Genomic DNA, 25,106 nt, shown 5'->3' with positions numbered 1-25,106 from the left:
AAGACTGAGTTCCAAAGTTTATCCTTAGCTAGATCACATTATTTTACATCTGTGATACAAAGCAGATCTCTAAGCAAGGTGAACATATGACCATAAACTTATGCTTGACTACTAACAGTTCTTCCCCTAACTCGGCTAAGCCAGGTTTTCCTGTCTTAAGACAGAAGCAGAATTCAAAGAGAACAACGCTTATGTGAAAAAATGTCCCATATTAAAAAAAAAAAGAAAAAAAAATCCCATAATCACTATTCTGGGTGCTACTCAGGCTCTGAAAAGGTACATCCAATGAAATTACTTTTCACCACTGGTACCAGGATGTAAGATCATTAAAATTGTTAGAACACACTGAAAAGTTCTGTTACAGTTTCATAAATTCTGCCTGCCGTGGAACAATATCAAAATTTAGTCTTACATAGGCGGACCGTGGTAGAGTATAATATTTATTCAATTTCATCATTTATGATCACTGTTATAACCAAATTAACCCCGACATAAACTCTGACATTTAAAAACACAGAGAACATACTGATTTTTCAGCTATTTTGCTTACATGTACTTTTCAATTCTCATGCAGTGCTCATAATTAGGAGATACTGTACAAAACCCTCTCACTTATGTATTAAGAACCAAGTAGAGAGGGTAAAAAAATACCAACATAAATTCATTCTCCAAAAACTGCCCATGGATGCATTATCACTGTTCCTTCTAATTATATACTTACAGTGCATTCTTCAGTAAAATGTATAACTGTAGTCACATAACAATACTTATGACAAGGCAATGATAGCATTTCAGAAAAAGAATACAACAAATGAGACTAAAAGTTGAAGAGAAGGATCAGAGCATATAAAAGTCATTTGAGAACACCACATGAACTTCAGTGTTTTCCACTTTCCAGTTGGAAAGAACATGCACAAAGATTTCTTAGCAGACAATAGTCAGGAGTGCATGAAAAATTGGCTTTCATGTCATATATGTTGAGAGAAGATCAATGCCATTGAGAAAAAAGAATGTGTTCATTATCTTTTGGGTCTATCTATATCATCTATAGCAGCTAGAAGTTTTTGTCTTGCTTTCTTATTGATATGGGATCCCAGGCAAACATTTACCAGATTGGTCAGCTGCTTCGTTGAATACTCCTGCTCGAGAAAAAAAAAAGATCCAAATTTAGTACACTGAAAGACATGTATTTGATCAATGCAAGGAAAGAACAGGCAGATACTCAGTTTTCAGTGGATAGTGACCGAGCACTACAAATCAGTGAAAAGCAGAGGAAATTATAGTTTGAGACATGGAAACAAGTTGTTTACTCAGCCGTAATAACAATAAGGACGCCGCAGGATACATCAAAACAGAAAGGACTAGAACCTCTTCAATATGGCAGAGTAATCTGACATGCCTATGCTTTTGCTACTTTTAAGACCACACACTTTATGCTTGTTTCTGTGACAGTCTTTATTAAGTTATTAAAATATACTGACCTCTCAAAATTTTAAAATGCTACTAAATAGTTATTTTCTGGCACTCTACATTTTGCAAACATTTTAAGTGAAAGGAAAAAAATCTCTAACCATAGAACAAATTTTCTGAAATATGATAAATGAGTAAGGTAACAAAGATCAGAAAGCTACTGGCTTTTAAACCCTCATATTGTCATTATAGCTAGTAAGTAAAATTAAGACTAAATCTTTTATGCTGTACAAATCTATTTGGTTCCTGAATTTCAGATAATGAGTTCCTAGGAAAAGAATGAATAGGGATTCACCAGAAAGGTTTGCATATTGATCTCCTTCTGGAGGATGAATAACAAGAGTTCAGATAAGGAAAAGAGAGAGTTTTATACTATCATCTAAGAAGAAAAGTCATCTGTCTTCACTGGAGGTAACCACCTAAAGATAGCACAATTTCAAAATATGATAAAAAGTTCATTTTAAAAATTCAGCAAACTATTCAGTTTGTGTATCTGAGCTCTGAGAGCACCTGCTAGCATCTGATAAATTCTCTTAATCAGTCAACATTTAACAAGTATCCACTGTCATCAAGCACTGAGCCAGACACTGTCCTGGAAGACAGAATAGTCGGCTCCTGAGAAAATTTCACCGAATCACAAATATCAGCTAGTTAAAGTTCTCACAAAATGCTAAGCTAAAAATTTTGGTGCACTATATTAAAAGAGGAAACCCGAAAATTGGTATCTTTCTTGCATCAAATAATGGATATCTAAGAGCTGTGCTTTTTCTCCTCAGTTACTTGTACTCTTTCCCTAAATACCTTCCTCAATAGCAACCTCTAAGTGTTTACAGCTTACTTTACTAAATGGATTCCAGCAACATTCAGCAGTCCATCTGTTCCTGGGTTTAGCATTCTGGTTTTCAAATGTCAGAAGTCAATGGGACTAAAAGGGACGACATTTTTCTCAATTCTGGCGTACTGATAAAAATCACTGAAAATAATATGTACATTTCTATTTTGCTTCTAAAGATATGAAACTGACCCACAGTGGGCACATTTCCACAAAATTCAGGCTAATATTCATTTCATTTTTCTAGAGTATCGAAACCAGACTGGGTGAGGCTGATAAAGTATAAATAATTCCTTATTTCCTCACCCAGTCAAATGAAATAAAAATTTACTTAGCTTTTACCCATGATGTTTATAGCATAAGTAAATGTGATCACTAGAGTTACTGAAGGAATAAAATGAGGTGATAATTTTAATACTTCCCATATTTTCATTAAATCTGTCTCCCCATACTGCCTACCTAGACAAACGATAGAACAATCATATTAGGAAAGCTCCCCATACTGAGCATGCTCTGGTGATAGATGTTGAGTTGAACTGTGTCAAAAATTCAGCATCCTAAATAACACTTAATAAATAATACTTTTCTCTACTTATTTTTATAGCCACACAAAAGAAAAATAATCACATCTATACTCAAGGTAAAATCTAATGTAGGAGGAAGTTAAATTTAGCCATTTAAATATTAATATATTCAATCATCACTAATATATGTCAGTGTGGTCAGGATGACAGCAACTCACTGTTGAGAGCTACAAGGTTTAAGTTATATAACAGACGTTAGCTTGTGAATCACTTCAACGTTGCTGTCTTCAATTTGTCTTGATGGTAACCAACTTCAGTCTTCTCCCACAACACAGTTGCAGGATAAACACAGCTAAAGTTCAGACTCTGGCTACCATTCCAGATAATTACTGCTGCAGTTCAGAAAGATCTCAAAAGGATTCGATTACGCAAAGGGCACTGCATAGACACAGTGTGAATATGGCAAAGAATCAGCTGATGCTTTATATTTCACTCTCATGATTTTGAATTATATAATACACCAGACAAGAACAGCACAAAGGAAAAGGAATAAAAACTTAATTAACTGTTTTCCAGCTCTCACCCTGTGCTCTTTGATCCAGCGTTCCATGTCATTCTCGGTTAGATAGTAGGCTTTAATATAGGTTTCCACAAATTCTTTATCAGGAATGGGTCTAATATCTGTTAGTTTTTCAAGTTTCATTAAAAACTGTTGAAAATCCAATTGCATCAAGGCACGACCCTCATTACTACACTTCTTGACGTTGGCATATCTAAGATACACAATAATAAAAAACCAGAAATGATGGGATGGAAAAAGAAACCTGTAGGTACTTAAACTCTTCTTTAACCCATATCTGGACAGATTCTTCAGAAACGAGAGGATTCTAGGGAAAAGAGCACAGGAGCCTTGTGTCAGCAGGACTGGGCTGTGTTGGGGCCCTGGCACTCAGCTGTCATTTTACCTGCGGGGCCTCAGCTTCCTCATTTGCAAAGCAAAGAGATCTAATAACTTCTGACGTTCTTTGCAGCTCCACAGACTACAGTTTCCCCCACCCCCAGTCAATTAACAGAATCATCTGTAAGAGAGTTAAACTGGTCTTCCCGTAAGTCTGGCTGCCAAGAATTATTTATAAAAACTGAGCTAGGAATACTCCAAATGAATCTTAGTTTCATAAAACTGTTCAATATTGTAACTACTGGATGCAAAGAAACAAAAGCAGTAATTGCCCCATGGACTGTCAGCTGAACCTAAGAAACGTATGAGCATATAAGCAAAAAAAAGGATATACATACTTGTCATAAACCTTATAGACTTATTCTGACACCCCTCACTACTAAAAAACTGTGTGTTCTAAGGTGGAGTAGTAATAAGAATGTATTAACCCTAAGAGTACAACATGTTATTACTCAGAAGTCAGCGTCTCGTTCCTTCAATAATACAAAATGTGCAGAATCCAACCCTAGGAATGCAGTACTTCCCCTAAGGAAATTTGCAAGGACACTGAAGAGCGTATTGTTTGAAGTGACCGGGTTTGTTTTTTGTTTTAATAAAAAGTGTTTTGTACAGTAATATAACATTATTCACTCTTCTACTTTATTAAACAAATTTATTAAAAATACTCTTCAGTTGTGACTCTTGACACAGAGCCATTCTGTGATTTCCAGCACTGCTGGTTTCAATACAGAGTGCCAAAACTGTTGTCAGCTTGTCACTGTCACCTTCCCACTCTCTAATAACATTCTTCTTTATATCAAAGAAGAACTGAAAAGAAATCAGATAAATGATAGTGTGGAAATTCAACTGATGTGCAATTCCAGACCACTGTGAATGGTCTTTGAGACAGCGGCTTGCTTTCCAAAGATAGTTTATATTCTAGACATAATAAGCTGAGTAAGTGGGAAAATTAGTACTGATATATCTTTAAACTCAACATATGAAAGATTTATACAGTTTACAATGATATAATAATGATACCACTAACAGACATGGTGGTTATGAGGCCTGATTTTGCCATCAGAAGTTCATAAACCTTCTTGGTGTTTGAAAACTGTGTCAACTTGGACAAGTTACTTAATCTCTCTAAACCTTGATTTTTCTGAGGTTTTCTCCTTGATAAAACAGAGAGAATAATGGTTCTATCAAAGAGTTTATGTTAGGATTTGGTGATATAATCTTGTGAAGTGCTTGATCCAATAAATGACACATAGTGCTCAATATGTGTTATGCATAATCATAATAATTATATCATTAAGTAATAATAATTATTATGAGTTTAACTTTCAGATAACCATGAGATGCTACTTTCCACTCTCCCCTACTAGCTGGCTCTAGGTTACCACTGAGAAAAGAAAGCACAGACAGAGGAGGCACAGTGGGATTTAAGGTTTCTTCAATTATGTTCTAAAGTCAAACCTGAATTATTATAGGACTATCTGCTATCTATGACTTTCTCTACCTATTCTCTCCAGTAATGACAACATACAATGTGATCCGTATATTATGATTTATCATTGAAGACTCAGATAATGCTTTCATGAAAACTTACCCCTCCACAATAGTTCTGTTGGCCAGCCGTATACAGTGTTCCCAAAGTATATTAGACACGGGCAGGGGTATCCGAACTCTCTTAGAAACCTCATTTAACCTCCTGTTAAACTGCTCAAATTCCTAAGAAGACAAAAATCATGGCCATATGTGGATATAATTATAGTGCCACATTGCTTTCCAATCTTCCCGGCAAAGAAGAAGATATAGAAAGACTCAGAATCAAACTGAGTAAAACAAAAAGAGAATACAAAAGATAATTTGGACTTTTAAGTATCTCACATTGAATAAACTATGTTGTGATACAGAGCACACACTACATTTCATCTCAAAAGAAATAAGTGTCATTAACAGATTAAACAATGCTAACAATGTTCAAATGCTTCTTCATCTCAAATTTTTCTAGGACTGCCGGTATGGATTAAAAGAGCTTAATAACCTAATATGTCTTTAAAATTATCTTCAAGAAACCCATTTAAAAAAATATTTTGATAAGCTTTCATCTCAGAGTGAACCGTGAACCATTTGTAATTTGAGGCTACACTCCTTAGAGAACAATTGGATAAATTATCCTCTTTCCTAAACATTCTTTAAAAGTAAATAAGTTATTATATTCCAAATGATTTGAAAGTCATGTAATAGCTGCAAATTTTTAGTGCAAAGGAAAAAATAAAACATAAAATACTTCCTGTTTCCTACAGAAAAACTGAGTATTTTCATTACTTATTAGGAACTTTTATGATACCTCTCCACTAAAAATAAAAATATATGTAACTAATTTAGACAAATTCTAACAATCACATGAAAGCAAACAGTCTACCCTTCAATAAATGTATTTCTAGTTTCTCTGGACTACTGCCATCTAAATATGTTCATTTACAAAAGTAAATGCTATCACTCCTTCCCTGACAATACATTTCAAATAAATTTAACAAGGTCTAAAATGACATTTTTTCCTTTACTTTCCTCAGGACAGCAGCTACATAATGCTTAACAAGTCAAGAGTGACATGTGTTCAAATTCTCTAATAACACACAGGAGGAAAAAAAAAAATCTAATCATCACCACTCAAGCTACCACATGATTACTTATTATCCTTTTGCTATTTTGCTAATCACAATTTTTTTGATTTATTTTTGACAGTTAAATGCTTTTAATTATTTATGAAAAAGTGAATTTTTAATTCACTAAGCTTACTTTTGAAAATCAAAGCTAAATAAATAAGTGTTCTTCATCCTTTTCATTTTATGAATCTAGGAGAACACTAGTATTTGCTATTGCATTTATGCTTCACCGCAGTAAACTCTACTTTAGATTTCCAGTCATGATTCAGTACTTTCCACTAATATTTTAAAAATAAAGTTATATGCTGTGGCGTCTGGGTGGCTCAGTTGCTTAAGCGTCTGCCTTTGGTTCTGATCAGGATCCCAGGGTCCTGGGATGGAGCCCGCCTTGGGCTCCTTGCTCAACAGGGAATCTGCTGCTCCCTCTCCCTCTTCCCCTCCCCTCCTGCTCAACTCTCTCTCTCAAATAAATAAATAAAATCTTAAAAAAAAAAAAAATACAGTGATATGCTAACTGTAAACAATGTCATTCTACTCATTGCTAAATTCAATGTTCAAGAATGTTGTTAAATGAACAATAAAACCATTTCGTTTTACTTAAGATTTTTGGGGGGCAATAAATGCAGATTGCTTTTTACCTAAAAGTTTGGACTTGGAAAAGTAATAGAATGAATAAAAGTTATATAAAAGCAGGGCGCCTGGGTGGCTCAGATGGTTAAGCATCTGCCTTCGGCTCAGGTCATGATCCCGGGGTCCTGGGATCGAGCCCCACATCGGGCTCCTGGCTCGGCGGGGAGCCTGCTTCTCCCTCTCCCTCTGCCTCTCTCCCTGCTCATGCTCTCTCTCAGAAAAAGAAAAAAAAAAAAGTTATATAAAAGCTTCCTTAGGAAAGAAGGTTTTAAGCTGCTAAAAACTGGGTTCAGGTTAATAATCTGAATAAACTTGGTTCTTTCTTACAATATTAATGTTTCCTATAATTAAAAATAATCAGGGGCACCTGGGCGGCTCAATCGGTTGAGTATCTGACTCTTGGTTTTGGCTCAGTCATGATCTCAGCCCCATGTCCAGCTCAGTGCTGAATCTGCTCGAGATTCTCTCTCCCTCTCCCTGCTTGTGGTGCACGTTCTCTCTCTCTCTCAAATAAATAAATAAATAAATAAATAAAGTCTTTTAAAAAACCACAAAAAAACAAGAAGAACTAAAGCAAGTAGGCTCCTACTAGTATATATATTCACTGAGTGCAGAAATCTCTCTCTTCTTGCATCCCTATGAGTACCATGGTTAGCATGCCATAAAAAATAAACTTTTCAAAAACAAAATTGTAAAAAAAAAAAAAAAGGGTATGTGATTATTTATAAATTACATTTGTCTATCATATTCCAAATTAAAATTCCCAACTGAAATCTCATGGGGAGTCTAGAAATCAAAGTTCTCCCAGGGTGGCAATTACAGAGCAGCCTTGTCACTTAGCCTCAGACCCGACAGTAACCCCTAGACACTGCTAACTGATCTCCCACCCTTAGTTCGAGTCTGGGGAGGGTCTTGCAGTCTCCATCACAGAGCTCGAGAAGGGCACCAGGCAGAGAGATGATGAATTCCGCTGCTATCTCTGTTTTGATCTCTGGCTTTGCTTACTGGTTCGCAAGTGTCCCGGCTACCATCTGTTGCCCTGGACTAAGCAGGTAAGAATGTTTGTGTGAACGAGATAAAAGTCAGGAGCTTAAGAAGGGCCAATTTTCTTTTCACTGACAAATATGAAAAACAAGACTTTTCTGAAAGCAGTTTTCATCTCCTCAGATGCCCTTTCCTCACCTCAGACATCCACATGGCTCATCTCCTTGCTTCCTTCGGGCCTCTCCCCAACTCTCACTTTATCTCCTGATAAGTATCCCCTTCTCTGACAACACATAAATAAACAATATTGCCCCCAAGCCACACCCTGCCACTCTATCCCTTTTCTGCTGCTTATTTACTTTTTCACAGGGTTATTCATTATCTGAGATATTTTATCTTAATTTATGTCTTTACTGCTGTCTCCGTACTGGCATGTAAATTCTCTGAGGGCATGTAAGTTCCTTAATTCACAACTATGTTGTCAGCACCTAGATCTGTGGGTGGCACATGTCAGGTGATCTACAAATCTCTCTTGATTCATAAATGACAAAAAATGTACAAGTCTTTCCAGAAAACTTTTAAATGTAAGTTTTAAATGCAAAGGTGTTTGCGTGACACATTTCAAAAGTAAAGTGATTTCTGGAAAAACAACAACAACAATGGAATAATCAGGGGCCTGGTCTCTTACTAATAAATCTACACAACTACAGAAATATCTTCTTGTCACCACAGTCATGGTTACTGAAATTATTTAATATGAAAATCAGCCAAGACATGCCAATCAAACTCTAATTCAAGATGGGAAATTAGGGAGCAAAAACCAAAAAAATCTACGAAGAATTCTTGGGTCTAAAAGAACACAAAATTCAAAAAGGAAGTCTATTCTGATTCAGGGGCTTTAATAAATATCATGATGTTAGAAATGGGGTAATAACTATAATCTCACTACTTTAGAGCAAGGGCAATGATAGGAACAGTTCTCCTGGTAGACTCGTCTTTAACAAAGGTGTTTCTGTGTACTTGCCTTTAGCAGTGCATCTACATAGATGTTGTGCTGTGACATAATTTCTTTTACGTCCCACTTCACATTGGCCATTAGGAGCAGCATCTGTTCATAATCAATAGCTTTACCGGCTACAATCCAATAAATTGGTTTGCGTAGTTCACTGGCAGTTGAGACTGTCTGAAATACATTTCACAAAAAGGAAAACAAATATTTTCTAAAAGTATCAAGTTTATAAAAAATCTTCTGTGCCTATTTCTAGTATACATCACATCTAAAAATAAAACATATATATCTGGAGATTTAAATAATGAAAACACTTCAGTTCGTTGGCAAACGACTTACTCAAAACATACTTTGGAGACATCCCATCAACGTGAGGCCACTGGTAACACAACAATAAAAGAACCACAGATCTTCATGGAGACGAGCAAATATTTCTCACGGTTTTTCACGTCTCTCCATTTCCACTCCAACTGCCCCGCCTCAAGATTTCGTCATCTCTCAAATGTAAACCTGTAACAGCCTACAAGCCGGTCTCCCTGCCTGCAGGCCTGTCATCTACTGCTGCCAACTACACACTGACCATGCCACTCACCGGTCTCAAATCCTCTGGTACCTTGCCTGTACCCTCGAAACAGAGTCCGCCTCCTGCCTGAGAGCACTGCGTACCATGCAGCTCCTGCTTCTTCCTCTAGCCATCCCTCTCACCACTAGCCCCCTTCCCTGCTCGGACAGTTTGACTTTTCCTCGGCCGCTGACACGCACCCTGCTCTCTCTCACCAGCTGGTCTTCATGTAAGCCATTCCCTTAGTTTGCAATATATTCCCGACATAGCCGGCTGCCCCGGCTTAAACATCCTTCCTCCAGACAGCCTTTCTAGACAACCTTCTCCCGATGACACATGCCCCTTTCCTCCTCCAGCCAAGGTTAAATTCCCTGCTGCCATTTCTTCCCCCTTATCATACTTTATTGTAAACACAGCTGTAATGGGCATTAGACTAAAAGTTATAGGAGGTGCTCAGTACTTCATACAGGAATTCATGAGTGAATAAACGTATGCTAATTGCTCTCCTGGAATTTGGAGACTGGCCACTAGCCAAAAAACCCAAATAATGTGCTCAGAGTTGAAATGACATCCAAGAGTGTCTCTGACCTGAGAATAAAACTGCTGAAGAAAGGGCTTTTTGACTGCGGGCATCACGGCATCCAGATGGGGCTGAAGGAACTCAAACTGTTCGGCCAAGAATACCCTAAAGGGAATAAAGAAGCCACGGTGTAAGCAGAGTGCAGGATCCACAGGCCAGTCAATACTTCCCTGTATAAGTCATCTTTAAGATCTCTAAGCAAAAGTTCGACCATTAAAATTCTTTTCCACTTGAGTGAACCACCTTGTATCAGCTCATTTACAACCTACCCAAAAGTTATTGCTGAGCTTATCACAGAATGTGAGCAGAGGTGGAAGAAGGAGACTTCAGATCAACTGCTCTGGAAACCACAAGGTGTAGAGCTATGCTGCTCTGCATGTGACACAGAAGCACAGATCACAGAAAAGACGGAAGAAAAAACATAACAGTTTTTCTTTGGAAAGGATTTCCCATAAGGATCCCATTTAATTATACAGAACAGAGAGGTGAATTCACAGACTTAACATCTGGCTGGCACTTCTCCTAAGTAACCTCATGCAGCAAACTGCAGCTTGGCTGAGACACACACGTGAACTTCAGGTCAGGAGGCTGGTGTGCGGGAGGGGGTCATTTGCCCAGAGTATTGCCAGCAGCTGCCCTCTTTTTCTCTATTTTTTGTAATGTACACAAAAACTCTTAACTGATACTGGACTACATTTAAAGGAAGAAGTCATGTGCTTTACCTGTATTAAAAACTGGGGGATTTATAAAGGTCAGGAAGCATTCTTGCTGATGTCAAGGGCTGACTACATTTAACACTAAACGGACATCGTAACTAGTTTCTCTAGAATCACAATTTGATAGGAAAATATAAAGTATGCTATAATGTGGTGTTTTTTAAAGTTTTACTTTTTTTTTTTTTTTTAAGATTTTATCTATTTATTTGACAAAGAGAGACACAGCGAAAGAGGGAACACAAGCAGGGGAAGTGGGAGAGGGAGAAGCGGGCTTCCCGCCGAGCAGGGAGCCCGATGCGGGGCTCGATCCTCAAGTTTTACTTTAAAGCAAGGATCATGTTGCTAAAGACTGAAATCTAAAAGATTTCCCTTCTTCCATTTATGTAACTGAAAACCAACCATGCAGTTTTAAAGATCGACCGGTAATCCATTTTAGGATAGACTTCTCAGAAATATATAAGTGACACTCAGAAGTGGGAGATGGATACAGCTAGAAATCTAATTATACAATGCTTACTTTTATAACTTTTCTTAAAAACTTAAAGGCAGGGGCGCCTGGGTGGCTCAGACGGTTAAGCATCTGCCTTCGGCTCAGGTCAAGATCTCAGGGTCCTGGGATCGAGTCCCGCATCGGGCTCCCTGCTCCTTGGGAGCCTGCTTCTCCCTCTGCCTCTCTCTCTCTCTCTGTCTCTCATGAATAAATAAATAAGATCTTTAAAAAAAAACTTAAAGGCAAAGCAACGGTTTTGAACAACTTACAAGGATTCTGTGGCTACCACTCTTTCCGCCAGCCCATATAACGTATCCCCAGATGTCAAAACCACTAGGTGACTGAGGTGTGGACTTGGTACCTTCTCCTTTCTCTCTTCTGCTGCTGTGAGGGTGGCAGTAGGATCAGCTGAAACTTCCTGAAAACACAACGCATGTACATACACAGCCTGAAATCAAATCTAAGAGCAATAAACCATGTGGTTTTACAAAACTGGACCTGTAATTAAAATACTTGTAGGCATACATATAATTACATTTAGTTTCTGTTCTTTCTTTTCCTTCTTTTACATTTTCTAACTACTGGAAATTTCCTTTTTATAAAGTGAAAATGATCCAACTCCATATGCTATTATCTGCGCATGACCTAAAATCGGCCAAAATTGGCAGATGTTTCATAGAGACAATAGTAAGATGCCCTTCGAAAACCTGGAAATGAGAAAAGAGAGATGGCCTCTGGAGGACTGAACTGGCACATTCCAAAATTATGGTGTGGTTAACCATTTCACATCCACACTTTAATCAAGGTAACTCTGGTATATCTCAAGAAGAGGACTAGAAAGCACTTATAAACTGAAACTGAGCTAACTGTGTTGGTAGACGTCTGGGGTCATGTTACTGATGAGAAGGAAGATGGTTAATGGGAATAAAAGAAAGGGATGCCTGAAAAGCACGGTGTACTGAGCTTTAAGATCCTCCAAGAAAATTATGGCACAAAAATTGGATACAAACAAGTCTAAAAGTGTACAAAATGTAAATCTAGATTACTTCTTAAATCAATTATATAGTCACAAATCTCCAACACTTGCCTTATGAATGAAAGAGACATCAAATGCACAGGACTCTGGGAGCATAACAGGTTTATAAATTTAGCAAAATGGAACTAAAACATTAGAAAATCTTCCAAGTTAGAAAATGGTTTTTATTCTTCTTTAGTTCTTTTTTATATCCTATCTTCTATAAAAGATATGGTTTCTCTTCAATCTCTAATTACTCAATTAGCATTTAAAGGTGATTTTGGGAACAACTGTGCTTTCTCTAAGGGAGGATCAGGATAAGGAAACTATGCAAGTTAATCAATGTTGCTGCTCCATTATTTATTTTCTCCTACTAGAAAGGAAAATAATCACCCGTCTCCTGCACACACACACATAGTCACAGAATTACATCCTGTTTGGTATGGCTGCCTGTGCTATTTCATTTAATGCCGGTGGTTATGTAATTACCATCTACCAGACTGTCCAAGTGAGGAACCCTGGAATCATTCGTGTCTTTCCCACCCTCCCCCCTCCATCATGTCTAAGCACACACCTCTCCTTTGTTTCTTCCCCTGTCACTGCTTCATCAGGACCAAGGCCCCACAGCATTTCTATCTGAACTTACAGTCCCCAAATAGAGACCTCTCCCTCTGGCTTCTCCTAGTTCTACTTCACTTTGCACACAGTTCACTGGCTGATTTTTCTAGAATACCCAAGTGATCTTTCTAAAATGGAGACGTGATCACACCACTCCCGGTTTAAAAGTCTCAATTAACTATCCACTCTTTACAGACAAAAGCCTAAACTTGTCATTATGATATTACTCCTTTACAGCGATACCAGCTACCTTGCCAGCTTCATTTCCCAGTAACCTTCTATGCCCCTAGGATCTAGCTGCACTGGACTACCTCCTATACCTGTCTTCCTGACACTCTTCTCTTACCAGCTCTCTGCTCCTTGTCTGCCTAGCTCTGTCCTTCTCATCTTTTAAGTCTGAGGTCATATTTACCTCCTTTCTGTAACTTTCTCAGCCTCCCAAGAAAAATTAGTATCTTAATTCTGTTTTGTTTTTTTTTTAAGATTTTATTTATTTATTTGACAGAGAGAGAGAGAGAGCACAAGGAGGGGGAGTGGCAGGCAGAGGGAGAGAGAGAAGCAGGCTCCCCACTGAGCAGAAAGTCTGATGCGGGTCTTGATCCTAGGACCCTGGGATCATAACCTGAGCCAAAGGTAGACACTTAACCAACTGAGCCACGCAGGCGCCCAGTATCTTACTTGTGTTAATGTTACCTACACATATACGTATGTCTATACATGGGATCAAGTGCACTTTGTCGGTTGTGGTTTCCTGACCCCTCTACCTCACTGTGAGTTCTTGGGAGCATGGGGACCAATTTCATCATCTTTGTATCTCAAGACCTTGGCATGCCTCCTGGCATGAGCAGGCCCTCAAATGGTTTAACTGATGAAGATGGTAAGAGAGTCTTTACTTCCTCCCTCTTACTCTCTTTCAAGCCCATTCCAATCAGGCTTTTGTGTGCCCTATTCCAAAGAAACAGTTATCAAGGTCCCCAGTGGCATCCTATGGCCAAGTCCAATAGTCAATTCTGAATACCTATTTTATTTAAACTACTGTAGCACCCTACATGGCTAATCCTGAAAAACTTTCTTCACTTAGTTTCCAGAGTACCATACCCTCCTGGTTTTTCTCCTATGCTACTGGCCACTTCTCAGATTCCTTTGCTAGTCTGTCTTCTTCTCCCTGACCTTTAAACACTGGAGTGTCCTAGAGTTCACTCCTCAGACTTCTCTCACTCAAATTCTACTCCCTAGATGATTTCATCTCCCATTTTAAATATCACCCACATGCCAAGAACTCAAAATTTACATGCTAGCCCTGACCTCTCTCTTACCTTTAGTACATTTAACATATCTGAAAACTGAACTCAAATGTGTCCCTCCTAAAAGTCTTATCCATCTCCACTCTCCAGAAGTTAGGTATCATCGTTGACTCCTCTCTGGGTCCTACCTCACTTATAATCCATCAACAAATCTGGATGGGTCTACCTTCAAAACACATCCAGAATCTGACCATGTCTCACTACTTCTTCCATTAACACTGGTACAAGCCACCTTATCTCTCTCCTTAACTGTGATACACTATGGCGAAAATAATTCTCTTTTACCTATTTAAGGCAGATCATGTCAACTCTTCTGCTAAATCTCTTCCAACAGCTTCCTGTCTTCCTTAGAGTAAAATCCAAAGGCCTTACATAATCTAGGCTCTGGCTATCTCTTTGGTTTTATCTATCACCAACCCTCCTACTTGCTTCATTCTAGTTATACTCATCTCTGTGCGTCAAGCATGGTCCCACCTCAGAGCCTTTGCATTCCCTGTTCCCTCCACCTGAGACACTTTTCTCCAAAATATTCCCTCTCTACTAGCAAACAAGTTGCAAACGAGTAGGGAGTTTTGTTGGATTGCTCTCTCCCCACCCAAAATTGTATCCTCAACTCCCAGACAGGGTCTAACATCATATATAAAGTGTTCAATAAACAAGGCACTAAATAAATGTTGTTAAATCAATGAATTCTCATCCTGGTGGCTCACTCCTCTATTTCTTCCTTTAGGGATCTACTTCAAGGTTACCTCCCCAGAGAAGCCATGTGATCACCTAAATCACACCCCTTCTCTATTTTGAGTTTGAGATTGTGCAATATTGGCAAAAAGTTCACGTCAGCTTGTGTCAATATAATTACAGAATATTTTATTTTTTTAAATATTATTTATTTATTTATTTCAGAGACAGAGACAGAGATAGCGAGAGAGAAGGCAGGAGCAGGGAGAAGAGAGTCTGAGGCGGGACTTGATCCCAGGACTCCGGGTTCATGACCTGAGCTGAAGGCAGCCACTCAACCGACAGAGCCACCCAAGTGCCCAAAACACACCCTCTTTTAAAATATTCTGTAATTAAGGGCGCCTGGGTGGCTCAGTCAGTTAAGCGTCTGCCTTCAGCTCAGGTCATGATCTCAGGGTCCTGGGATCGAGCCCCGCATCGGGCTCCTTGCTCAGCAGGGAGTCTGCTTCTCCCTCTTCTCCCTGCTCCTGCCCTCTCTCTCACTATCTCTGTCTCTGTCTCTGAAATAAATAAATAAATATTTTAAAAAATAAAATATTCTGTCATTACACTGACACAAACTGACGTGAACTTTCTGCCAATATTGCACAATCTCAAACTCAAAATAGCACCAGGATAACCCTGAATACCATGAATACCACATATTTATACTAGCGAGTTACTTTTGAATTTCATTCTTTTATGATTAGTTATCACTTATATATAAATATATATAAAAACTAAAAATATATTTAAAAACTAAAAGTTCCTGTGAATATAGATATTAACTAGCTAATTTAGGATAGAAGAGGGAGATAGTGCTAGAAGGTGACAGAAGGCAAGGAGAAGTTTTATCTATGGCCTGAGAGAAATGAAGTTTATCTCTGGGTATACAGGAAAGGCCACAAGCACTCACCTACTCCGTCCTTACCTACTCCTTACCTACCTGCCATTCAAATGTGCTGAACTCCCTCTTTACTCACAGAGCTCTTTCACAAAAACATTCCTGCAGTGATCACTGGAATTGTCGCCCCCACTTCAAAAGGTTTGCATTAGGAGGCCATTCTTTGTCCCTAGTTAACACTGGCATTTTAGGCATAAAAATTATGGTAATTATCTGCTTAAAGGCTACAGTTCTGTGTTTACATTTAGGGAAACAGGCTTGAAGAGAGCAAGAGAGTCACAAAAATGTCAAGCTGATATAAATAAATGGTATGTGCTTATTGCGCACTTCAATGGAAAAGCTCCTAAACTGGATCAGTGTTCCATATTACACCAGTACAATAAGGGAAAGATATAAAACCCCTTGAGGACTTTGAGAAATAAAACCTTAATAAAAATCTTTAGTTTCACAGTGAAAGTCACAGTGTTTAACCTCTCCTGCCACTAATAATTTACTACTACAAAGAGAAGTCATTTTTATGGACTTTTCCGGACTGATTTAAAATATATTTTTATTATCAAAGATTTCAAGTTAGTCAAAGATCTTAAAGTAAACAATTTAGCATCATCAAGTATATAACTAAAAATTCACAGTTCTGGTACCAGTATGACCTATTCCAGCTTCCCTTTCTTCTTCCCCCTAGCAGACTCCTTTTCTTGAACTTCTATTTGATATGTCGAATTTTCTTATTTACTTTAAATATATATGATAAACAATTTCAGGTGGCGTTTTTAAGACCATAATGATTCCATGATACCTTTCACAGCTTAAAGAGAAGCAAAACTTAGAAGATATATATGGAGAAAATGAAATTACCAGAAATGTGCTTATTACACTTTTAACCAGGAGAAAGTACAACTTTCATCTAGTGGTTCCAGATTGATTAGGCTATAAATTATTTTAATAGCCAAAGACTGTATTGAATAGCAAGAAACCAATTAATGTTCTCTGCCAATGCAGATTCAAATTAATGAAGTGAAGAAAAATTAATTTAACAGCCTACAAGAACCTGAGATCAAGGTCTAGCAAATGACAAATATATTTTCTAAAATAATATACCAATGCTTATCAGTATGAGTAATAATTTAACATGTAACACTGGAAACCAACAGAAAATTCGAGAAAAACTTCTGTATTGCTGTAGGAGGAATAAGGACTCCGGAGAGACCCTGTCAAAAAGGTCAGCACTACTTACAAACTGAAGAAGGAATGACTGCTCTCATGGCCTTCTGATCCGAGGTGCAGTTTGATTTAAGAGATGGTAATGATAAAGACTTAAAGAAAAGATTATCTTTAAAAGACCAGATACCAAAGAAAAAAGCAGGCATATCTATCTATCCATTTATTGGGGAGGGGTTTTTAAAAACACGTTTCTAAATCTGACTACCAGTTCTGGGAAAAACTTACCCAATGAACACAGAACTGGTCAGACAGATGCTACAGATACACTGTTATCCATAGATGGGTGGCAGCTGGTTTGAATAGCTAGTTTATTTACTCGGTCATGATACTTCATTACACACCATATGGCAAAATCTGAAACATCAAATCCATGCCTTAAAGGGCAAATTTGGAACTGTGGTTTGACAATCATGAGCCAGTAACTAGCAGAGATGACCGAGACATCAGAGTGAATGGTTCTAGTGGTAAATTTTGACCTAACAATCTTTTTAACTGTATTATTATTATTTTATTATTAAGGAAACTACTGCTATAACTGTCATGAAGCCAAGACTAGGTTAACAGTAATGAGTTCTAGAGGTAACTATACCCCATTCTGGACTTCTGATTATGACCATTCTGTCCATCAATGTCATGGCTTTCAGCCAGAAACAAGAAAAACCTAAGCTGTGGACTAAGATCTGCAAAACAAGATGTGATGGTCAAGGTTATACAAGTATCAAACAAGGAGAAGCAAAACAGAAACACGGGTGACTTCTAATGGAGTTGAAAGCCAATGGATTTTACAAAACAAAGACAAAAATATATATAAATAAGTGGCTGGGTCAAACAAGGAGGCTTGATTCTGAACATGATCAGAATTAAATGGATAGCAAAGCCAAGAAAACAAAACAGGTTAAGCTAGAAGACAAGAAAACTCAGGGATTGGAGTTTACTCATTTATTCTACGAACATTTACTGAAGAAATGCAGTTTGCTGAGGTAAGTGCTATGAAAATATAAATATACATGTGCTGGGCAGAATGATCTCCAAATTATAAGGGGGATGGATGAGGTGGATACAGGTGATTTCCTCTGTGTAAAGAGTGCTCTCCTGAGATATCAACACATGCCTCTCTCATCTTACTCACCTCTCTGCTCAAAGACCACTGTTCTATAGCGCTTCTCAGTTTCTGATACTATATTACATATTTGTTTGTCTCTCTGCCTCAATAAAATATTAAGTTCCAAGACAGGAATTACCTCTTCTGTGCACGGATGAATGTCCAGCACTACTACCACACCCAGCAAATATTATTTCAATTAGTATTTCTTTTTTTTTTTTTTTTTTTTAAAGATTTTATTGATTTATTTGAGAGAGAGAGAATGAGAGACAGAAAGCACAAGAGGGAAGAGGGTCAGAGGGAGAAGCAGGCTCCCCGGTGAGCCAGGAGCCCGATGTGGGACTCGATCCCAGGACTCCAGGATCATGACCTGAGCCGAAGGCAGTCGCTTAACCGACTGAGCCACCCAGGCGCCCTCAATTAGTATTTCTTAAAAGAATGATTACATTGCTTTATTAAAACTCCAATAGCAGAAGTATGTACATAATAATAGACTTTATGAGAAAAGAGGCAAATGACTGCTTGTTTGGGTAGGTGAAGAAAAATTAGAGGATCCTGGGGTTAATGTAGATGCAGAGGAATGCGCTGAACAACAACAATCTCTAGCTACAGTGACCCATCACAAGAAAAAAACTTTGTTATTTTAAATGCCTATGTTAGCTTAAACACTACAAAGGCTCAGCCCTGTTTTGCTGCCTAACTTATTTTCTTAAAAAACATGTTACATCATATGACACAACAGTCAAGAATCCAGACCCCCTACTACATAGCCAACTATACCCAAACCTCTTCCTTGAATTTCAAGGCCATTTGTAAAGTGGTTCCTAAACAGTCTCTGCAACCCGACTCTTCAGTATATACCAGTGTCCCAAACTCAAAGATGGCCAAACTTTGGGCCAGGCCTGCTCCCACCTCCAGGCCCTTTCTCAGCTTCTGAACCTTAATCTGAATGCCAATCTTTCTTCTTTTTCCCACTAACCCCATGCCTGTTCTTCAAAGACTAGCAAAAGTTTCACTTCTTTAATTATTCTCTGAAATCACGTTTCCACATAAACCTTTCCTCCCCTTGAACTTGTACTGGATGTATAGCCAACATCACACTCTTCCATGTATACCAGTTTTTTCTCTCCAATCAGACTGTAAGAAACCTCTATTTACTTCCTTACAAGCACATAGTGTAATACTGAGGACTCAGGCACTCAATATACATATAAACATACATTTATATGTAGTTGATTGGATGGCTAATTTTTATTTTCTGTAACCCAAAAGAATTATTTCCAACTGGTTACTTACCATATCAATAAGGCTTTCTTGTATTCTGTTAAGAGTTGTTCTTAGTCTACTACTACTAAGGCCTAGTCCTGTTGATTCCAGCTGAAAAAGAAAAAGAACGGTATGCTACATCACTTTGGAGATAATCTTTTATACGTTATAACTTCAAATTAACCAAAGTTAAGAATCTGATGAGTTTTCACTCAAATACTTAGCCTTCAGAGGGTCTCCAAACTGTATTTAAAAGTTTCAAAACATCAAGCATATTAGTCAAACCTTAGCCTTTAAGGGAACAAGAGAACTACTTTACACATTTGCATTTACAGGTCACACTAGCATCTGTCAACCTAATAAATTTATCAGGAGAGAGTTCACCAATATTTCTCTTTCCCAGAAGTTATTATTTCTAGTTCTAAAACTTACGATTTCAGATACTTAAAGATATTACACTGTGTCGTATTTATGTAAAAGCATTATAATGTAGACTGTTTTAAATTTTCTTTTCTTTTTTTAAAAGACTTTATTTATTTGACCCACAGAGAAAGATAGCGAAAGAGAGAGCACAAGCAGGGGGAGAGGCAGAGGCATAGGGAAAAGCCGGCTCCCCGCTGAGCAAGGACCCCCCCCCAATGCCGGACTCCAGGATCCTGGGATCATGACCTGAGCCGAAGGCTTAACTGACTAAGCCACCCACGTGCCCTGTTTTAAATTTTCTAACACAAATTACAGATAGCCCAAATCCTTATCCAAAAATTAAGGAAAGATTTTATTAGGCTCAGTAAACATTTCACAGTATAGACTTTGCTTTACTACATCAGAGCCGAAGCACTTGTAAACATCCTCATGCAAGAATATAAATGAGAAGGGGCACTCGACTGTTGAAATGAAAAGCTGGGGCGCCTGGGTGGTGCAGTGGGTTAAGCATCAGACTCTTGGTTTCAGCTGAGGTGGTGATCTCACGGTCATGAGATCAGAGCCTGACAGTGGGCTCTGCACTCAATGCGGAGTCTGCTTGTCCCTCTCCCTGTCCATGCTCACTCTCTCTCTCTCTCAAATAAATAAATACAATCTAAAAAAAAAGGGGGCATGAAAAGCCAGTTAGTTGGCTCCTTAGTTGGTGATGATTCAATTGATGAATATAAATTTAATTTAGAGGTAATCATAGCTACATACAGACATCTGGAAAAATGTTAGAATGTTCTATATGAGCCAAAAAATTTAAAACATTGGTAACGGTAAACTATAAAATATATAGTCTAATTCATTTATAGAAAATTATAATATATATGGCATACGCACCCATTTATTGCTCCTCATCCTTTCCTATCTGAGATAGGATGAGAACAAGGAATTACTTACACGACACATGACAGAAAGCCTCAAGCTACAATAGTGGTGTGATGGCATGGTGTAGTAAAACATGAACTCATGTAATATGGTTATTTTATTTTTTTAAAGATTTTTTTTTAATTTTTATTTATTTGACAGAGAGAGAGACAGCCAGAGAGGGAACACAAGCAGGGGGAGTGGGAGAGGGAGAAGCAGGCTTCCCGGCAGAGCAGGGAGCCCGATGCGGGGCTCGATCCCAGGACCCTGGGATCATGACCTGAGCCGAAGGCAGATGCTTAATGACTGAGCCACCCAGGCGCCCCGTAATATGGTTATTTTAAATAAATTTTACTTTCATTAGGTTTTATAAACTTTATTACTTCATTTCCCCTCTTTTTTCACTAAGGCCTTATTTTTGCACAGTTAAATTTAACCACTGCAAATATATAGTTTGATGAATTTTGGTAACTGTATATAGTCCTATGACCAGTACCACAATCAAGATGTAATATTTCCCTCACCTTTAAAAATGTCCTTAAGCCCTTTCCATGGATTCCCTCCCTCCACCCTTAATCCCTGATCTGTCACTGCAGTTTTGCCTTTTCTAAAATTTCATATAAATGGACTCACACATGTGTAGTCTTTTGTATTTGACTTCTTTCTTGTATTTAACATGCTTTTGAGATTCATCCATGTTGTAAGCCTATTAGTAATTCATGCTCTTTTATTGCTTAATGGTATTCTATAACATGGATATATCACAACCTGTTTACTTATTCATCAGTTGATGAACATCTGGGTTCCAGTTTTGGGCTACTTGAATAATGTCACTATGAACATTTATATATGTGTATATGTCCTTGAGAAGACATACATTTTCTGTTCTTTTGGGTAAATACCTAAAAGTGGAATTTCTGGTTCATAAAATAGGCATAGTTTTAAGTTTGTAAGGGACTGCCATACTGTTTTCCAGTGGCTGTACCAATTTGCATTTCCATAAGCAATGTATATAAATTCTAGTTATTCCATTTATGGACTGAATGTTTTTTGTCCCCTCAAAATTCATATGTTGAAGCCCTAACCTCCAATGAGATGCTATCTAGAGATGGGGCCTTTAGGAAGTAATCAGGTTTAGATGAGGTCATGAGGTTTGTTGCCCTTTTAAGAGACATAGCACATAATTTACACTTCTTTTTCTAGTTTCTTAAGGTGGTAGCTTATCATTAACTTGAGACTTTCTTCTTTTTTACTACAGGCATTTAAAGCTTGATACTTCCTTTTAAGCACTTATTTAGCTGATACATTGTGTTTTCATTATTACTCACTTTAAAATATTTTCAAATTTCTCTTATGATTTCTTCTTTAAACCAATATTTATTTAGAAGTGTGTTAATTTCCAAACACTTAGATTCTTCCTAGTTATCTTATTGGTTTCTAATTCAATTACATTATCATCAGAGAATATATTCTACATGATTTTAATCTTTTAAATTCACTAGAACATACTTAATGGCCCAAAGAATATGGTCTATCCTGATAAGCATACCATGTGCACTTGAAAAGAATATATATCCTGCCACTGTTGGGTGTGTTGTTCCATAAACATCAATTAACTGAAGATGGTTGAAACTGTTGTTCAAATCTTCTATGTATTTGCTGACTTTCTATATACTTGTCCTATTAGTTACTGTGTAGTTTTAAATCTCCAGCATAATGGAATTTTTTTTGTTTCTCTTGAATTCTGTCAAGTACTGTCTTATGTATTTTGAAGCTCTGTTAAGTAGCCACATACACATTTATGCTTGCTATTCCTTCCAACTGAATTGACCCTTAAATTATTATGAATCCCTCTATCTCTGGTAACACATTTTGCTTTCAAATTTATTTTATCTGATATTAACATAGCTAATGCAACTTTTTTTTTAAGATTTTATTTATTTGAGAAGGAGAGGGAGGGAGGGAGGGAGAGAGAGAGAGAGTGCGAGCACTCGCATGAGCAGGAGGGGCAGAGGGAGAAGGAGAAACAGAGTCCCCACTGAGGGGCTTGATCCCAGGACCCTGGGATCATGACCTGAGCCAAAGGGAAGACTCTTAACTGACTGAGCCATCCAGGTGCCCCAACTACTGCAGCTTTCTTAAGAAAGCAAACACTTACTGTTTGCACGGCATATCTTTTCAGTGCATTTGCTTTCAACCTGTATGTGTTCTTTTTATATTTAAAGTGTTTTTGTTGGGCGCCTGGGTGGCTCAGTCATTAGGCATCTGCCTTCAGCTCGGGTCATGATCGCAGAGTCCTGGGATCAAGCCCCACATCGGGCTCCCTGCTCAGCGGGGAGCCTGCTTCTCCCTCTCCCACTCCCCCTGCTTGTGTTCCCTCTCTGGCTGTCTCTCTCTCTATCAAATAAATAAATAAAATCTTTAAAAAAATGAAGTGTTTCTTTTGTTTTAATCATTCTGACAATCTCTGCCTTCTAATTTGATTGTTTAGTCCATTAACATTTAATGTGATTATTGGTTGGATTTAAAGCTACCATTCATTATAGGTTATCTCTTTTTTGTTCCTTTGTTCCTCTTTTCTTGCCTTTTCTGATTATATGAATATTATTTTTTAGAATTCTAATTTAATTTTCCTATTGGCAAAAGATCTAAAGTCTTAAATATTATTTTTCATTGTCCTATTAATTACAATATACATTTTTGGTATTTCACAATCCATTTGCTATTAAAAATGTTCTATTTAACATAATATATAGAAATCTTGCCATCTTATAGGTGCATATCTTGTTATAGTTATTATATGTAATATATTTACATATATTATGAACTCCAGAAAATAATGTTATGATTTCACTTTTAATCAGCTATATGGTTTATACAGAAATTAGAAAAAGAAAAAAATAATCTTTTGTATTTCCCCAAGTAGTTTCCATTACCAATGCTCTTCATTCTTCCTTGAGGATCCAAGTTTTCTGGTATCATTTTCCTTCAGCCTAAAAAAAATTCCTTCAGCATTTCAGTATTACATGTCTGTTGGTGACAAGTTGTCTTAGTTTTTCTTTTATCTAAAAATGTCTTAATTTCACCTTCATTTTTGTTTTTAAGATTTTATTTATTTGAGAGAGAGTGAGAGAGAGAGATCGCATGAGAGAGTACAAGGAGCGGCAAGAGGGAGAAGCAGGCTCCCTGCTGAGCAGGGAGCCCAACATGGGGCTTGATTCTAGGGTTCCAGGATCATGACCCAAGCCAAAAGCAGACGCTTAACTGACTAAGCCACCCAGGAGCCCCTCACCTTCATTCTTTTATGATGTTTTGCTAGATATAAATTCTGGATTGACATTGTTTTCTTCTCTTTCAGTACCTTAAAGGTATTAACTCTCTCCTAGCCTCTACAGTTTTGCATGAGGAGTCAGCTGAATCAGATCATTGGTCCCTTTATGTAATAAGCCTATTGTACTTTTCCAGAGACAGTTTCACCATGAGGTATCATGCTGTATGTTCCTTTGTGCTTACTCTGCTTGCTGTTCATTTAGTATCTTGTATCTGCAAATTTTTGGCCAGTGTTTCTTCAAATATTTTTTTTTCTACCTCATTCTCTCTTTTCTCCATCTGGTATTCCAATTACCTGTATATTTGATCATTTGATATAACTTAACATGTCCCTAAGGCTTTGATCATTTTGCTTTCCAATCTTTTTTCTCTATGTTCTTCATTTTGAATTATTTCTATTGACTTATCTTCAAGTTCACATATTCTTTCCTCTGCCATGTCAATTTGGTTGTAAAGTACATTCAGTAAATTTTTTTTTAATGGCTGAAATTCTATTTTTCAGTTCTAGGATTTCCCTTTGTTTTTTTTTTTTATTAATGTTTCTACTAGAACTTACTATTTTTCTACTGAGATGTTCATACATTTAAAACATCTTTTGTTTTACTTTATTTGAGATGGTTCTAATAGTCCATTTAAAATTCTTATCCCTTAGTTTCAACATCTTGGGGTCAAACTAAATTGATTTTCTTTTTACTTAAGGATGTACTCCACTTTTTTTGGTTTTATGTATGTTGGGTAAAGTTAGACTGCATTATCAATTTAATTCTGGAGATTTTGGATTTTGTTATTTTTCTCCACTGGGCACTGTTTCCTTTGTTTTCACTATGTAATTTTCTTGGCTGGGCTCGTACTACAAACTGTCTCTTATGCAACAGCTTCATTCTC

The 25,106-nt window shown here is 37.5% G+C and overlaps 1 protein-coding gene across 1 annotated transcript in view; it reads right to left on the bottom strand.

The window, feature by feature from the left end:
* Positions 1-429: 429 nt before the first annotated feature.
* Positions 430-25,106, bottom strand: part of VPS50 (VPS50 subunit of EARP/GARPII complex) — a 132,808-nt gene continuing 108,131 nt past the window's right edge. Inside the window, exons 22-28 of the mRNA XM_021689524.1 lie at positions 19,587-19,667; positions 11,679-11,827; positions 10,212-10,308; positions 9,077-9,235; positions 5,376-5,497; positions 3,410-3,599; positions 430-1,139 (exon numbers count right to left, since the gene is read on the bottom strand). Of these exons, the coding sequence (XP_021545199.1) occupies positions 1,020-1,139; positions 3,410-3,599; positions 5,376-5,497; positions 9,077-9,235; positions 10,212-10,308; positions 11,679-11,827; positions 19,587-19,667 (918 nt within the window). The 3' untranslated portion in view covers positions 430-1,019. The remainder of the gene's footprint in view (positions 1,140-3,409; positions 3,600-5,375; positions 5,498-9,076; positions 9,236-10,211; positions 10,309-11,678; positions 11,828-19,586; positions 19,668-25,106) is intronic.

Source organism: Neomonachus schauinslandi, chromosome 12 (genome assembly GCF_002201575.2).
Source record: "Neomonachus schauinslandi chromosome 12, ASM220157v2, whole genome shotgun sequence".
NCBI classification, from domain to species: Eukaryota; Metazoa; Chordata; class Mammalia; order Carnivora; family Phocidae; genus Neomonachus; species Neomonachus schauinslandi.
Note: the sequence above shows the minus strand (reverse complement) of the source record. Positions and strands in the feature narration are given on the sequence as shown.